The 17,452-nt window shown below is 43.9% G+C and overlaps 1 protein-coding gene across 1 annotated transcript; it reads left to right on the top strand.

The window, feature by feature from the left end:
* The first annotated feature begins 3,483 nt into the window (after positions 1-3,483).
* Positions 3,484-15,505, top strand: LOC139309435 (zinc finger protein 585A-like). Its single transcript, XM_070933503.1, has 4 exons — positions 3,484-3,517; positions 5,443-5,524; positions 9,739-9,933; positions 12,529-15,505. The coding sequence occupies exons 1-4, from the start codon at positions 3,494-3,496 to the stop codon at positions 15,384-15,386; spliced, it is 3,159 nt and encodes a 1,052-aa protein (XP_070789604.1). The 5' UTR covers positions 3,484-3,493; the 3' UTR covers positions 15,387-15,505.
* The last annotated feature ends 1,947 nt before the right edge of the window (positions 15,506-17,452 follow it).

Genomic DNA, 17,452 nt, shown 5'->3' with positions numbered 1-17,452 from the left:
TGTGTGGAATGATTATCCCGGGTATCAATTAGGCGTTTCCACCCCCAACCCCCCCAAAAAGGAAAATGGCTTGGTTCCCTTCCTCCTCCTCCTCCTCCTTTTTTTATTGCATTGGCTTCGATGGAGGCCTGGGCTCTCTCTCTCCGTTTGAAATCCTATCCCCCGCCTCCCCCGGCATTCAGATCTGTGCAGATGGGTTGTGGTTGCGGATTGGCGGGAGGTGGTGTGTGTGTGTGTGTGTGTGTTTAGGGGGGGGTTGGGACGGAATGCTTTGCACACGCTCAGAGGAACTCTCCGGGTTCCAGCCCAGGCTCTCATTTGAATTTTAATAGCTTTCTTTGGGATTCAGAGGTGGAGGTGTGGGGGAGGGGAGATGCCCTTGATTGCTTAAAGGGGTTTGATTGTTTAATTTCATGGATTTCTGTCTGCAATCCGCCTACGTTTTTAGACAGCCCTGTATTAACTCTGCTAATGGAATAAGAGGGGAAAAAAGGAGGAAGGGAGGAAAACGAGAGACCAGTAAATACCCACACTTATTCCCCCAAAAAAATCTTATGGATGGCCAGTCTGCTTATTATTCAGACCAATTATAAAATCTTAAAAAATTGTGGGGCAAGCTTTGGGAGTCCTTCAGGACTCTTATCCTCAGACTGGGTGGGAATAAAAAATCTGGCTTGCTGCCGAAATCACAAAGCCTCTATCTGGGTTGCAGCCTTGAAAATAGGGGTGTTGGAGGAAATGATAAAAATATAATTGGATTAGGGCCCGTTTAGTACCATGCAGTTTGCCCCAAGGAATGCTGGGACAGAAAGAATGAATGGCTGTTCCCTTTTAAAGAAAATCCAGCAAATTTGCCTCCATGTTGAAGTGAAATCTTCATTGATCACTGTAGACAAGGCCCCTGCTTACTTTTAATCTAAATAAATATCTGTTGTTCTTACTGCATCTTTGCCAGCAAGGATTCAAGGGTATGAATTGGATTAAGAAGGGTGGGTAGTTTCCTTCGCTTTGCAACAGTCCTGTGAGGTAGGTGAGCGCAGGAGGCAGTGTTCAATCCAAGGTTATGACCTGTTAAGGTAGCCTTTTACCTGCAGAATGAATGAAAGCAGTTTCCTTGGAGGATGTCCATTTCTTCCAAGAAGAGATGTTTATGAGGAACAGCTGCCTTTGTGGCTTCAGTAATGAGGAAAAAAAAATTTTTTTCTCCCCATTCCTGTTTCCTAATTTACTGAGCATCCAGATTAAGTCAAAAACTTACCCATTATCCTAAAATACCTTGGCTGGCCTTAAACATGATTTTTGTTGTTATTTTTTTCCTGAATGGACCAACACAGCTTCCCATGCTTTTCATTTACAGGTAATCCTCGATTTACAACAGTTCATTTAGTGACCCAACGTTACAACGGCACTGACAAAAGTGACCTATGTCTGTTTTTCACACTTAATGACCATTGCAGCATCCCCATGGTCATATGGTCTAAGTTCAGATGCTTAGCAACTGGTTCATATTTATGATGGTTGCAATGACCTGGGATCATGTGATCAATTCTTTTACGACCTTATGAGAAGCAAAGTCAATGTGGAAGCCAGAGTCATTTAACAACCGGGTTACTAACTTAACAGCTGCAATGATTCACTTAACAAATGTACAAGAAAAGTCATAAAATTGGGCAAAGCTCACTAAACGACTGTCTCGCTTAGCAACATAAATTTTGGACTTAATTGTGGTCGTAAGTCAAGGACTACCTGTTTAGATTTTCCCCATTAAAAAGGCTGCCCCTGGATCATCTCCAGATAGGTAGAACCACAAGACCCACCTTCATCAAACAGTCTATACAGACTTAATTAAACCAGGTTTAATGGTAGAGGTGGCCTTTGAGCAGGATCTGAAAGATGAATGAGTGTGAACTCAGCCTGGCGTATCTATTTATTTTATATATCAAATTTGGAGATGGCCCATCTCACTGAGTTAAGTGTAGAGGTAGGCCTCGACCACAAATGAGCCCATTATTTCTGTTGTTAAGTAAGGCAGTTAAGTGAGTTTTGCCCCATTTTGCAAACCTTTTTTGCCACCGATGTAAAGCAAATTACTGCAGTTGTTTAGTGAATCATGCGGTCATTAAATGAATCTAGCTTCCCCCATTGACTTTGCTTGACGGAACCCGTCTGGGAAGGTTACAAATAGTGTGTCAGGGTTCCAAGTACCACATTTCATGACCTTGGGATAGTACAACTGTCACAAATACATGTCAGTTGCCAGGGGACTGAATTTTGAACATGTGATCATGGGGATACTGCAACCGATCATAAGTCACTGTTTTCAATGCTATTGTAACTTCAAATGGTCGCTAAACAAATAGTTCTAAATCGAGGACTATCACTTTTTTCATGTGTGTTTCACATATTTTCCTCATTTTTCAAATAGAAGAGAATATCTGTAGCTTGGGGTTGAACTGTGGGGTCCTTGTCGCTCTCAAAGCTTGGTGGTTTTTATTTTTATTAATTTGATTTATATGCCGCCCTTCTCCGAAGACTCAGGGCGGCTTACAATGTGCTCAGCAATAGCCTTCATCCTTTTTGTATATTTATACAAAGTCAGCTTATTGCCCCCACAAACTGGGTCCTCATTTCACCTACCTTAGAAAGGATGGAAGGCTGAGTCAACCTTGAGCCTTGGCGAGATTCGAACCCTGCAGTAATTGCAGGCAGCTGGTCTTAAGCAGCTTAATAACAGGGTGCTTTAAACCCTTGTACTACCAAGGCTCTTACATCTCTTTTCTTGTAGATGTTTCATTACCCAACTAGGTAATATCATCAGTGCTGGAAGGGAGTAGGGTTTGGTCTGTGTTTGTACAGAGTAGCTTACCCTGCCAGTTTCATTTTTCCCTCTCATTTTTTCCTGCAGGACTGGTGGTTCGTTGGTGGGATAGCTAGAGTTGTAGTCCAAAATAGGTGGAGGTCACAATATAATCAGATTATTGTCCTTTTGAGGAAGAAAGGTGAAGAAACTGATTTTCCTGAGGGGATTCAGATGTAGATTTAGAGTGGTGCTGTGGCCTAGAGGTGGAGCTCTCGCTTCACAATTAGGAGGCTGTGAGTTTGATCCTAGGTAGAGGCAGATATTTCTCTCTCTGGGCATGTTGAGAATATATCTGCTGAATATGACTCCACATAGGTGACAGGAAGGGCATCCGGCCAGTAAACACTCAGCTCCTTTCAGTTGTCCTGACTCCACCCTGCAAGGGATTATGGGGGTCGCTAAAAGGAGATGATGATTCAGATTTAGGAGTCTGGAGCAACATAATGCCTCTCTCATTCTCTTATCTAATTTTTTTTTAATTTAACAAGCAGGATAAGGACTGGCCCTACTGTATATAAAAGTGCGGGAGGGACTTTGGTGTTTAGAAGGCAATTTTTATGAAAGCTCTGCACTATTTCTTCCTGACATCCAGATATTTTTCCTGCGACGACAGCCAAGATACTTCAGAAGGAAATGGCCCAGGCACATTCTGCACAGGTAAATCCTTGACAAATATAGACAGATGGACAGCAAATTTTGGTCACTGACCAATAAAAATATAGTCAATAAAATGAACAACACAAATCTATCCCCTAACAGCAAGAACTATTGGCAACCATTTTGGGGCGTGTAGCAAAATTGTGCTACTTTTAGAGAAATAAATTTATCTTGATTATTTAACACATAGTGCAAATAAAAGCTATTGGAGTGACCCGGAAATTCAAATAAAGGAGGGGCAATCAAATAGTGGTGACTGTCCCTGCAGAACTTGCAGTACAGAAGAACATAGACCGTGTTATTTATTAAATTTGTATACCACCAATCTCACTATTATAGTGATCCTGGGTGGCTTATACAATGATAACAAACCAATTTGATCTAGTGGTTTAGGTACTAGGTTAGAAACTGGAGATCATGAGTTCAAGTCCCACCTTAGCCATGAATGCCAGCTGGGTGACCCTGGGCCAGTCACACACTCTCAGCCCAACTCACCTCACAGGGTTGTTGTGGGGAAAATAGGAGGAGGAAGGTGTGTTGGATATGTTTGCTGCCTTGAGTTATTTGTAAAAAAAAAACGAATTACATAATAAAAAATGATTATTTTTTCTACGGACATATCACTGGGACTGTAGTAGGTATAATATGGGGTTTTCCTATATTTCTCTTCATTAAATCAAGCTGAAGATAAGGCTCTTTTAAATTTGGGGGTTGTGATATGATATAAATATGAGGCTGGTTTAGACACGAAGATCTGATTATTTACAATTGTATTGTGAGAGGAAGCAGCAATTTCTGTTTGACCTTCTATATCTACGTGTTTCCCTGAAATTAGGACCTGTCTGGATAATAAGCCCAATTGGGCTTTTGAGCGCATGTGCTAAAATAAGCCCCCCCCCAATAAGCCCCCCCAATACTTAGACGCATGCACAGCTGCCGCGCAAACAACACGATGTGAGGAGGCGAGGCCGAAGGGGGGGAAAGGGAGGGGGAACATGCCCCATGTGCCCCACAAGCACTTGCTATCCACGCAGAACAGCCTCATGGAGACTGCTCCCACAAACCCTAGCTTGCCCGCCCCTTCTCTTAGTGGCGGCCGCAAGAAGCGGCCGCAAAAAAACTCTTGCCAACCCTAGCCCTGTCGACCTGGGACTGGGGGGAGGGGGACTGGTGCCGGACCAGTGGCCGGTGTGGACTGTGCACAGCAATGAAGCGGGATCGGTGTGGCCGGTTCTTGCCCACAACATTGCCGGCGAGGATCAGGTCAGAGTCGCTGCCACCCGAGATCAGCAGGCCAGATTCAGTGAGCCGGACGCATTGCTGCCACTTGGGAGAAGAAGAGAGAGAGGAGGCGCTGTGAGAGAGCCCATTTCTCATGTTCTTTTTGTCCCGGGCGGCGGCAGCGTGTTCAGCTCCCCGATTCTGGCTTGCTGATCTCTGCCGGCAAGGGGGTGTGGCAGGTGGGGAGTGGTGGGACGGTGGAGAAGCGAGACGCATGGAGAGAGACGGGGCTCCCCTTGCCGTCTCTTCTCCCCCTCTCGCTGGGCATGGCAGGAACTGGAAGTCAGGTAAGACACGTGTCGCGCTTCTCCACCTGGTCAAAAGAAAATAAGTCTTATTTTCGGGGAAATACGGTAAGATGCTTTACCTTAGTAGCGATCTAGCTTGATCTAAGATTAAAATGGCGTCACTGGAGAAATCGTAGATGTTCATTTTTTTTATTGCTGTTTCTCAGGAAGATTAGTAGTTGTCTTTCAATATTCTATTAGATGGGTCAGTTTACTAGAGTTGTGATGTATTTTCAACCAATAGGTGAAGATATACGGAGCGATGTTGGGTGAATGGCTAAAGGGAAGATGACCTTCCCTTGAAGGAGCTCTAGACGTTTGCAAATGATGAGATTTTTTTTCCTGTCATTTATTTAGATCCAGCAGGATCTCTTAGGCTCTGATCAAGAAAGACTCTACAGAGAAGTGATGCAAGAAAGTTATAACACCATCTTCAGAGGTGAGATGGCTTCTTACCTGTTCTTTTTGTGGTTTGTAGCACCATAAATATAAACTGGGTTTGTCCTGATTGCATTTGAATACCTTACCAAGAAAACCATAGAGGTTGCGCATAAAACCATCAGAGTTAAATTTAATTGGGGAATATGTTTACCTCAAGTAATTTGACCAAAAAATAAACTTTATGATATTCAATTAATCTAACTCTCAAGGTATGTAGAAGCAAAGAGTTAGAAATAGGTAATAGTCAGATTCAAATATTGAGATAAATCACATTTATTTAATGAACTATAACTGCTGTTATCATTAAGCCTAAGGCATGGTATTTAAGCTACAGTTGCCAGGTTGGCATAAAATGCCAAGGCCAAAATAAAATACATTTTAAGAAATCATTTTGACTTGATTGCTGTGCAAAACAGCAATTGAGTCCTCAGGGAGAAGGGCGGTATATAAATTCAAAATAAAATAAAATAAAAATAAAAAACAGTGGTGGGTTTCAAAATTTTTTACTACCAGTTCTGTGGGTGTGGCTTGGTGGGTGTGGCAGGGGAAGGATACTGTAAAATCTCCATTCCCACCCCACTCCAGGGGAAAGTTACTGCAAAATCCCCATTTCCTCCCAATCAGCTGGGACTTGGGAGGCAGAGAACAGATGGGAGCGGAGCCAGTCAGAATTTTTACTACCGGTTCTCCGAACTACTCAAAATCTCCGCTACCGGTTCTCCAGAACTGGTCAGAACCTGCTGAAACCCACCTCTGGTGCAAACCCAATTACTTTGTCTTCCTAAAAAATGTGTTTATCTGTTTGAAAAATGTACTTTCAGATTTAGGAACTTAATCTAAATGGATTTTTTTAGCCTCTCCCTCCATGTTATATTTTTTAAAAAGTTACAAACATAAGACCTTATGAGAAAGAATTGCCCCATCTATGACTGAATTCCTTTGATGAATAAGTAAACATTTATAATGCTTGTTTTTTTTTAAACAAAATCCCAACTAATTATGAGTCCAATTAAGCAATTCATTGTTTTAAATTGATTAAATCTAAGCAGTTTAATCTATGGCATCCATACAGCTAATGCTGAATTTGTGTACAACATTTGCTCATATCTTAGCAGAAGTCACTGGTGTCTTTTTCACTAATACATGTGAGTATTATAAGTAGTCCTTGACATATGACTGTAATGCAGCCTGGTCATAGGTTGTGACAGCCGTAAAACAGGTCACCCATGTGACTGCCCTGATTTTATGACCTTTTTGTGGTGGTTGTTAAACCAATTGTTTTGCCAAAACCTAGAAGTAAATGCCAGTTTTCGATAAAAACATCATAAAACACAGTCACATGATTATAAGAGGCTGCAAAATGACTGATTGCCAAGTGCCCAAAATCCGGTAATATGGCCCTGATCCCTAGCTGTTGCAATTTTGGAACTGGGTTGTAAGTACCCCCAGAGATGTCTGTGGTATCTTCAAACAATTGCTAAGAGATTTGTCATAAATGGAGGACCACCTGTAGTATTTGGATTAATTTATATTTGTATGTAATAATAAATAATATTGCAGAACAATTGTTCTCCTACTGATAAAACAGTATTACCCTGTTTCCCCCGAAATAAGACATCCCCTGATAATAAGCCCAATTGGGCTTTTGAGCGCATGGCAATAAGGCCAAGCGCTTATTCCAGAGTTCAAAAAATAAATAAATAAGACAGGGTCCTATTTTCGAGGAAACACGGTATATGATGACACAATTAAAACAATACCAAAATATGGCATGAAATATGTCACCATAAATTCTACTGAAATTGAAAAAGAATTTAAATTAAGAATAATTGAAATTTATTTGATAAAAGCAGCAAACACACACACACAAAATCCCATAACATAATAAAGTGATTTCAGGACTGTTAAGTCATTAAAAAGACTGCTAGTAATTTAAAGCATAAAAATATGGATACCACTTTGAATTCCTTTTGGATTAGTCTCAGAGGTTCTTGGCAAATCATGTAGTATGCCCGTGATGGCGAACCTATGGCATGGGTGCCACAGATGGCACGCGGAGCCATATCGCTGGGCACGCGAGCTCAGCTCCGGCACACATGCGTGTGCCAGCCAGCTGATTTTCAGGCCTTCTGGGCCCACCAGAAGTCAGGAAACACTGTTTCTGGCCTCCGGAGGGCCTGGAGGGGGGGGGGGCGTTTTTGCCCTCCCCAGGCTCCTAGAAAGGCTTTGGAGCCTGGGGAGAGCAAAAACCGGGCCCACCATGCCATCACATGCCAAAAGCGGGGGCGGGGCGGGACGCATAGAATTATGGATGTGGGCACGTATGCGTGTGACCCCACCACACTCTCCCCACTTTTGGCACGCAATGGCAAAAAGGTCACTAGTATGCTATTACTATATACCAAAATTTTTGAATTATCAGTAGTTAAATACATTCTAGCCAACTTAGTTGTATAATTGCCTGGAATGTGTAATGCAGCTCAGCGCATACCTTGACTTACCACAGTTTGTGTAGTGACCATTCAAAGTTACAATGGTGTTGAAAAAAAGTAACATGACTGTTTTTCACACAACTGTTACAGCCTCCCTATGGTCACATGATCAAAATCCAGACGCTTGCAACTGGCATGTATTTATGACGGTTGTAGTGTCCCCAGGGTCATGTGATCCCCTTTTGTGGCCTTCTGACAAACAAAGCCAATGGGAAAGCCAGATTCATGTAACAGCCATCTTACTAACTTTTAACAACTGCAGTGATTCACTTAACAACTTGGTAAAATGGGGTAAAATTCACTTAACAACTATCTTAGCTGAGCAACAAATGTTGGGCTTAATTGTGGCCATAAGGTGAGGACTATCTATATTGGGGGGGGGGAGTAATTGGCATTCCAATATAATCGAGGGCCTTCTGTGAGTTGATTGGTTGAGTTTTGAAAATATGCAATCATTTGCATGTAAGAAAATAATAGAAAGGGAAGATTTACGTTCTTAAACTTGTTTTGGTGGGTAACATTAATTGGAGTTTTTCTTTTTGATGTATATACACCTGTGGCAGGGGTGAAATGTAAAATTTGTTACTACCGGTTCTGTGGGCGTGGCTTGGTGGGGGGAGGGTAATATGACTGGGTGGGCGTGGCCAACTTTTTTTTTTTTTTAATTTTTCAAAGCATTTTTTCTAATGCTTTGAAAAGCCTCTGACGATCCCAGCTGAGCTGCGTAATCATCAGAGGCTTTTCTTTTTTTAACTTTTAAAAGCATTTTTTCGTCGGAAGAGGTTGTAGAAAAATGCTTTGAAAAGTGAAAAAAAAAAAAAAAAGCCTCTGATGATCGTGCGGCTCAGCTGGGCATGGTGGGGGAGGGGGCAGGGATTTTTGCTACCGGTTCTCTGAACCACCCGCCACCATCGCTACCGGATCGGGTCATCCAGTCTGAACTGGGAGCATTTCACCCCTGACCTATGGGTATGTACAGTATATCTTTCAGGGTTTGTCTTCTTCCATGTTGGCCAGAGAGAAATAGAAGCATTCTTTTGCCCCGATTCCTAGATAAGCTACCATGGATTGGTAGGAGACATTGTGGGAAGTGCAGGGAGCTGGGCTGGGATGCAGGAAGGGCAGGTTCAAGTTTTTATTTTTCCATGGAAGTTCACTGAGATAGTGACTCAAGATAGGATTGTTGTAAAGATGAACATGAAGTGCTGTGCCCTGTGTATTGCCTTGAACTCTTTAGAGGTGGAGAAAAGGTAAGATACAAAGCAAAGATAAAAGTTTCCCTATCGGTAATTTCTGTTTCTTGACAGAGGGAGCCAGCGTTGTCTGAAGACACTTTCCTTGGTCATGTGGCCAGCATGGCTATATGCCAAAGGCACACACAACGTTGTTACTTTCCTACCAAAGTGGTACCTATTTATCTACTCGCATTTGCATGCTTTTGAACTGCTAGATGGACAGGAGCTGGAGCAAGGAACGGTCGTGTGGCGCTCAGGTCTCAAACCAAGGGTGTCAGCTTTCCAGCTGACAAGCTCGGTGTCTTTAACTGTTGAGCCATCATGCTCCCTGATATGAAGCAAATAGTGTAAAAAATGATGCTTCCATTGCCATCTTTTCCTCTTGCTTGCATGAAAGCCCCTGCTTGTTTATAACTTTTCTGCAGCAGAAAAATATATTCTTCGCTCACCTGCTTCTTTGCTCTCTCTCTTTCTCTCTCTTCCAGCTTCTCCTCTTCAGCTTCAAAAATCTGAACTCCTGGCACATCTGAAACGAGGACAGGAAGGTCTTCAGAGCTCCAGCAATGGCGCTGATCAAAAGCTGGTTAAAGAAGCCCTGAAGAAATGGCCAGAATCAGGAAACTGGTGGAATTCCTACCGGAGTCCCGTGAGCGTTCCCACTTCAGATTCATCGAGTTCAGGTCAGGGTTGCCCCTAAATCTTGGCATCCACGTGGGGTCACCTTTATAGCTTCAGACAGGTGCTGTCCTCAGAAATGGCTTCATCTATAGATCCCTACCTTAAACATGAAGGTGGTGATAGATATTGCAGAAAGTCCTTGACTTCCGACCACAATTGAACTGAAAATTTCCATTCCTAAGCAAGACAGTTAAGAGTTTTGCCTCATTTTACAACCTTTCTTGCCACAGTTGAATCACTGCAGTTGTTGATAACGTCGTTATGTGAATCGGGCTTTGCTTGTCAGGAAGTCACAAAATTGACATTGGGGATCCTGCAATGGTGGTGAATGTGAAAATGGTGATAAGTCACTTTTCAGTGCTGTTGTTACTTTGAATGATCACTGAATGAATGGTTTGTAAGTTGATATTTTTACAGTTGTTAAAGGCCTAGAAACTAGAAAGATGGTAAGTTCTGGTCATGACTTAGCCTTAAAAAAAGGCTAGGTGACTTTGGGCCAGTCACACACACTCAGCCCAACCCACCTCACAGGGTTGTTGTGGGTAAAAGAGGAGGAAAGAGTGTTAGCTATATTTGCTGCCTTGTTAAAGACTGGTGTCAGCGTCTCAGCGCTGACATAGAAAAGGGAGGATGAAGCTTGAACTTTTGCCTGCTAAATCCCTTTGAAGATTCGGTCTCCTTGGAGATGAGGAGGGGGGAAACATTCCTGTGAACTGACGGGAAAAGGAATCAGGAGAGTGACTTGGAAGATAGCCAATGAGAAGCAGAGAATTGGGGATCGGAAAGGGAGGGATTGGGGGGCAAAGGTCAGTATTGACCGCAAAGAGCCAGGGTCCGGTTGCTGTCCTCGAATAAAGAGAAAATTTCCTTAAAGATGGGCAGTTTGGAAGTTCATTTATTTTGAGATAGCATTGAAACCTGACAACTGGATAAAAATCTAATAAATATTACTCAACTTTAGGAACTAAGATCCAGTTCATTTGTTTTCCCTTTTCGTTTTTGGAAGCTAGACATCTATTAAATCAGTCTAAAATTGCATGTCTTTAAGCATCAGGATTGATATGGCTGAATAACCTGGAATGTGGCTGTTATAAAACCAGAATAATTCCCACAGCATGAACCTTAATTTTGTCTAGCTCAGGAGTGTTAAAACTCAATTTCACTGAGGGCTGCATCAGAGTTGTGTTGGACCTTGGGGGGCTGGGGTGGGCATAGCCAGCTAGATGTCACTCGTGTCGGTGGGGTGGGGTGCCTGTTTTGGCCTGAGTGCTCTGCCAGCGGGAACAGGCTCCCAAACTCTGTTTTCGGCTGTGACGGCCTCCTGCAACCTTCTGCCAGTAAAAACAGCTTGGGAGGGCCTCACGCAGCCCTCCGGAGCTCTGTTTTCACTGGCAGAGGCAATGAGGGACAGTCCTTCGCTGTTTCCAGGGCGGCCCCGCGGGCCAGATCTAAGCACTCCACAGGCCGGACACAGGCCCTGGGCCTTGAGTTTGACACTCCTAGTCTGAGCTGGCTCATTTTTTTTCTAAATTCAAAGCCAAAACCTGATTTCATTTTACAATCTGGAATGTGTCCCAATCCATGGTTTAGGTTGTGTGGTGAAATCTCCAGAATGGGGTGGTGTGGTGCTTGAAGTTGAGAGGCTGGTTAGCTTGGTATCCCTGCAGGGAAGGAAGAAAGGAAGAATCCCAAGTGCATGCAGTAGTCTGACAAGATTCTTACATAGGCAGTTCTTAACTTAACAACAGTTTGTTTAGTGACCAAAATTACAACAGCACTGAAAAAAGTAACGGATGACCGTTTTTCACACTTACAACTGTTAGAGCATCCCCATGGTCCCGTGATCAAAATTCGGACGGTTGGCAACTGGCATGTACTTATGACGGTTGCAGTGTCCCAGAGTCACATGATTCCTCTTGCGGCTTTCGAACAAGCAACGTCAGTGGGGAAGCCAAATTCGCTTTACAGCCGTGTTACTAACTTAACCACTGCAATGATTACTTAACAATTGTGGCAAGAAAGGTGGCAAAGTGAGGCAAAACTCACTTAACAGAGATTTTGGGCTCAAATGTGGTTGTAAACCGAGGATTGTCTGTAAATAGGGAAGTTGCAGTAAAAGAACCGATCGGCTCGCCGTGTTGTTCTGGTTCTTTGCACTTTCAATTTTGTCAGACTAACTGCACTCCCTTGGGAACAGCCAGATAAGGCTTTCAGAGATTTTGCCCGGGGGGGGAGGGGGGGGGTGTCAGGTCTCCGTCACTTCATCCCCTGCAGGGATTCCAATAGCAATAGCACTTAGACTTATATACTGCTTTACAGTGCTTTAAAGCCCTCTAAGCAGTTTACAGAGTCAGCATATTGCCCCCAAGCAATCTGGGTCCTCATTTTACCAACCTCGGAAGGCTGAGTCAACCTTCAATCGGTGAGAATCGAACTGCTTAGCAGTCAGCAGAATTAGCCTGCAATACTGCATTGTAACCACTGCGCCACCAAGCTAGCCAACCTCTTAACTCCACTCTCCACCCTAAATGGAGAGTCCATCACGGGTGGCATCTCTACTGCCTGTCTGGAAACACCCTTTTCTGTTTTTCTCCCAGCAGACGATGACGTTGCAAGCGAGAAGGAAGAGGAGGAGAGTGTTCCGTGGGAGAATCAGCGAATCGCGAAACCTCGTGCTGCTTTGCTAGGCCAATGGGAGAGTGCCCAGCGGCAGGGGAAAGCTTGCAAGATTCAGCACGGCCGCCTGCAGGACTCTCGACCCAGAGTCAATTGTGCTGATGGAAAAAAGAAAGGCCTTGTTGCTGGCAGTAATAGCCGGCAAGGAATGAATACCGAAGAGAGCCAGAATGAATGCACCGTATGTGGGAAAAACTTTGGCAGGAGATCGTCCCTCCTCAGGCATTTCAAAGTCCACAGCGGAGATAAACCTTTTAGGTGCTCCATCTGTGGCAAATGCTTCCTTGCGAAAACCAGCCTGGTTTTACATAAAGAGAGCATGCATAAGAAACGACCCCGCTCAGGAAAGAAACGTTGGGAATGTTGCGAGTGTGGGCAGACCTTTGCCACGAAAGCTTTTCTGACGGAGCATCACAAGATGCACGGCAGTGAAAAGACGCATCCGTGCCCTGCCTGTGAGGAAAGCTTCGCCGAAACCAGGTACCTTGTGAAGCATCTTATGACCACTCACTCAGGGGACCATGTCTTCAAGTGCCCCGTCTGTGGAAAAGGCTTTATGAAGGAGAAGGACCTCGTGAAGCACCAAGCAAAGAATCACGGCAAGAGCCATTGCTTTCCGAGTCTGGGCAGTGAAAACAGCTGCAAGGAAAAATCGTCCCCGATCAATCACAAGAGACTTCATCTGAACCCTGAAATTCTGCCTGGTGCGGCGTACGAAGGAAAAGGTGGGGTGGGACGTCCCCTTACCTGTGGTCACTGTGGGAAGTCTTACAAGCAGGAGAAGGCTTTTCTTAATCATCAGAGTGTGTGCGTGAGGCAGCAGCCAAACGGCGAAGGAAAGGTCCCCAAGGAAGATGGTCCACTCACTAAAAACCAGATCACTCACGTGGAAATGCAAGATAACACTTGCTTCGACTGTGGGAAGCCCGTTTGCAAAAATTCGCTGCTGGCTTCTCAGCCCAAGGCAGACCAGGAAAAGAAGCTTCAGGTGTGCCCTGAATGTGGGGAAAACTTTAGAGACAGCCAAGATTTTGATAACCACCTGAGAAGCCACCAAAAGGCACCATCTTCTCAAAATGTCTCGGATTGGGAAGGCCTTGGGGGGAAAACGCTGCCCGTTGGCCAGCCGGAGAAGAAAAGCCGCTACCAGTGCCGAGGCTGCAGGCGAGACTATTCGACTCATTATAACCTCCGAAGGCACCAACGAATCCACGTGGAATGCCGGTACAGAAGGAACGCTCACAAGGGGAAGGATGCCGCCTACAGCTGGTTCTTCCTGGACTTTCCGAAAGCCCGTAGCAGGGAACAGACCCTTCAGCACAAATGCACCTTCTGCGGGAAGGCGTTCAAAACGAAAAGCACCCTTGGTCGACACCATCAAATCCACATCAAAGGCAAGCCTTATAAATGCACCATCTGCGGGAAGGCGTTCGTCTACCGGTACACCCTCGCTCATCATCAAGAAATCCACCTGGAAGACCAGCTCTACCAGCATAAGTGCTCTTTCTGCACGAAGGCCTTCAGGACCCCGTCGGCCCTCCGCCGACATCAGCAGCTGCACAAGGAAGGCAAGCCGTACATCTGCAACATCTGCGGGAAAGCTTTTGCCTACAGGTACAACCTCACCCACCATCGGGAAATACACATAGAAGGGCAGGTTTATAAGTGCTCTTTCTGCTGGAAAGCCTTTCGAACCAGTTACTCCCTCAGCAGGCACAAGCGCATCCACACCGAGACCAGGTCCTATCAATGCCCTACTTGCAGGAAAGCCTTTGGGACGAAATATTCCCTTTGGAGGCATCAGGAGATGCACGTGAAAGAGGATCCGGATAGCTTGCTTGGCAGGAATGAGACCGGGGACAACTTAGTCAAAGATCAAGCTGGCGGTAGCGATGACAGTGTGGACAAACAGCTTGCCAATTCGGTCCACTCTCAATGTCAGGAATTCCACAAGGAACGAAAACCTCCGGAAGGCTCTGAGAATACGAGCAGCTCGCTCCTCCCTGAGCATCAAAGCACCCGTGTAGAAGAAAATGCGATTAAACAGTCGGACAGTCAAACTTTCAGGAGCGTTGGATTGGGGGTTAAAGGTCAAGACAGGCCTATAAAAGGAGAGCTCCAGCAGTGGACCAACGGTTCGTTGTACACGGGACAGGGGATCCAAACGGAGGAAGGTCCCCCAGTGTCCTCTGAAAATGGGGACGTCTCCTTCGGCCACTTGGGAAACCGTGCCAATAAAGAGCCAGCTGATTGGTGTTTCCTGGGTAAATTGCCCGGTGCTGGTCAACAAGGAATGGTCCCACAGGAAAAAAAATATACTTGCCCTAATTGTGGGAAGTCCTTTAGAGATAAATATTCCCTTACAAGACATCAGAAAGTCCACTTTCCCGAGAGACCTTATCCGTGCCCAAGATGTGAGAAAAGTTTCCGCAGCGCTAAAGACCTGGAGAAGCATCAGGTAACCCATTCGGATCAGAGGCCTCATCAGTGTGGTGAATGCGGGAAATACTTGAAGACGAAATACTCGCTCGATAAGCATCAGAAGACCCACAAAGGGGAAAAGCCATTCTGCTGCTCTTATTGTGGCCGAAGGGTGACCACAAGCACCATTCTTCGGTACCACCAGAGAACCCACACCGGGGAGAGGCCGTATAAATGTGCAGTGTGCGATAAAAGTTACATCAGCAAATGGTCCCTTAAAAAACATTTGGAGTTGCATTACAAAACGAGTCCGCCGAAGGACCTTCAGGAAGCATCTCAGCTTGATCAGAAATGTTAAGGTGTCTTTGTCACTTGTGGGTGAAGAAACGGGACACCATCAGGGTTGGAGGTCTTTTGAAACAGGTCTGGGTTGAAACATCCACCTTTAAAATTCCCAGGTTCTTTCTATACCCAGTGACTAGCTACCTCAGAAACAGATTTTTGAATGTACTCTTTACCTTTCCAATCTCGAATCATTCAGACAACTTTGCTCCAGAAATGAGCACCCATGTCATGAAGAGCCTGTAATAAAAGAGGCTCTGTTTATTTTGAATGAGTGGACCTGACTGAGAACTTGGGATGCTGGAAAAAAAATGATTAAGAGCATCAATGATCATATAGTTTGGAGTGATGGCAATGATAAGTGCAAGCTGCCTTTCGTTTCTTAGCATTGTATTCACATTGTAAAAAGCAAATTTTGTGTTAAAATCATTCCTCTTCTGCAGTGTACGTATATAAAGGGGGGGGAAAAAAAGACACAGGACAATTATTTTAAGAAGTGTGGGTGAGAAAGCTATAGTCTTGTTTTTCATAATGAAAATACTACTGGTTTGTGCAGTGAATGAAAAACGGATGAAATACATGTTGTTTTTCCAATGCACTTTTTGCATCGCCAAGAAGACATTCAAGGGTCAAATATATTCTAAATCTTCCAAATGTTAGGAATTCGCATTTTGGGATCTGTTAGTAAATAATACAGAACAGTTTTCTGTATGTTTTAGAACATGTTTTAAATTGAAAGCCATTTTGTTTTGCTGTTGGTAAAAGTATCAATTCAGAAGTTCATTGACACCCTCTCTCTCTTGCCTCCTAGTACCACTGCCATATTACACTGTGTATAGGGAAGAAGGAATCTCAAGTTATTGGAGCTGCAAGGAAGATGCAGGCCTTGCCTTAAACAGGGGAGATCTGCTAGTATGCACTCTTGGTTGCAAGTAGAAGTTTTACAGACAAACATGAAAAGTTAAGTTTCTTGGACGATGTCCCTACCATTATCCGTTATGCCTGCTTGAGATGATAGGAGCTGTGAAGATCTGAAGTCACAAGAATTGAAAAATTATAGTGTCATACCAAATACCGAAATGCAAAATCAGAATTCTCTTATTAATTTTTTTTAATAATGTGGAAACGGCCCAGTGGCAACGGTGAATAAGAAATACTGAAGTATAAAGTTAGAAAAGTTGGATTTAAAAAAAATATATGTAAGGACCCTAAAATAATTGATTGTATGAAGTCTGTTTTAAACGAAAACTTTGTCAGTCGGGAATCTTGCATGGACATTTTATGACTCTAGCTGTTTTATTGGGAGAATTGCAATTTGCTACAGGTTATCAAGTAAAGCGTGAGTTGCATCATTTCCAGTGTCAGTTCATTATAAAATGTTTGTTTTCTGCAGCCATTTTCTGGATTTTGTTTGGGGTGAGATGAATAATTAGAGTCAAAAGACAAACATCTTTTCCATGTGCCATCACTCAACAGAGCTGAAGAAAAAAGTGTCTGTGAAAAGGTGATTTGTTTTCACTGGCAATCCAGAGGCCGCTGCATTTCTAGCTGAAATAATGGAGGAATTAAGAGGGGCATACAGGTAGTCCTTGACTTACAACAGTTCATTTAGTGACCGTTCAAAGTTACAATGACCCCCCCCAAAAATGACATGCCCATTTTTCACACTTATAACCGTTGCAGCATCCCAATGGACACATGATTTACATTCAGATGCTTGACAGCTGGTTCATATTTATGACGGTTGCAGTATCCAGGGGTCATGCTTTTGTGAACTTCTGACAAGCAAAGTCAACGGGGAAGCAAAATTCGCTTAAACAATGGTATTACTAATTTAACAACTGCAGCGATCCACTTAATAAATGTGGCAGGAAAAGTCGTAAAATGGGTCAAAACTCACTTAACAAATTTCTCACTTAGCAATATAAATGTCGGGCTCAATTGTGGTCATAAGTCGAAGATTACCTGTACTGTATTGCAGTGTTTCTCAGCTTTTAAGATGCATGGACTTCAACTCCCAGAATTCCCCAACCAACCCACGTCTCTTAAAAGTTGCCAAGATTGATAAATACTGCTGTATTG

The sequence above is a fragment of the Pituophis catenifer genome, unplaced genomic scaffold (genome assembly GCF_029215685.1).
Source record: "Pituophis catenifer annectens isolate HBS135680 unplaced genomic scaffold, rPitCat1.0.hap2 SCAF_2, whole genome shotgun sequence".
Taxonomy (NCBI): domain Eukaryota; kingdom Metazoa; phylum Chordata; class Lepidosauria; order Squamata; family Colubridae; genus Pituophis; species Pituophis catenifer.
Note: the sequence above shows the minus strand (reverse complement) of the source record. Positions and strands in the feature narration are given on the sequence as shown.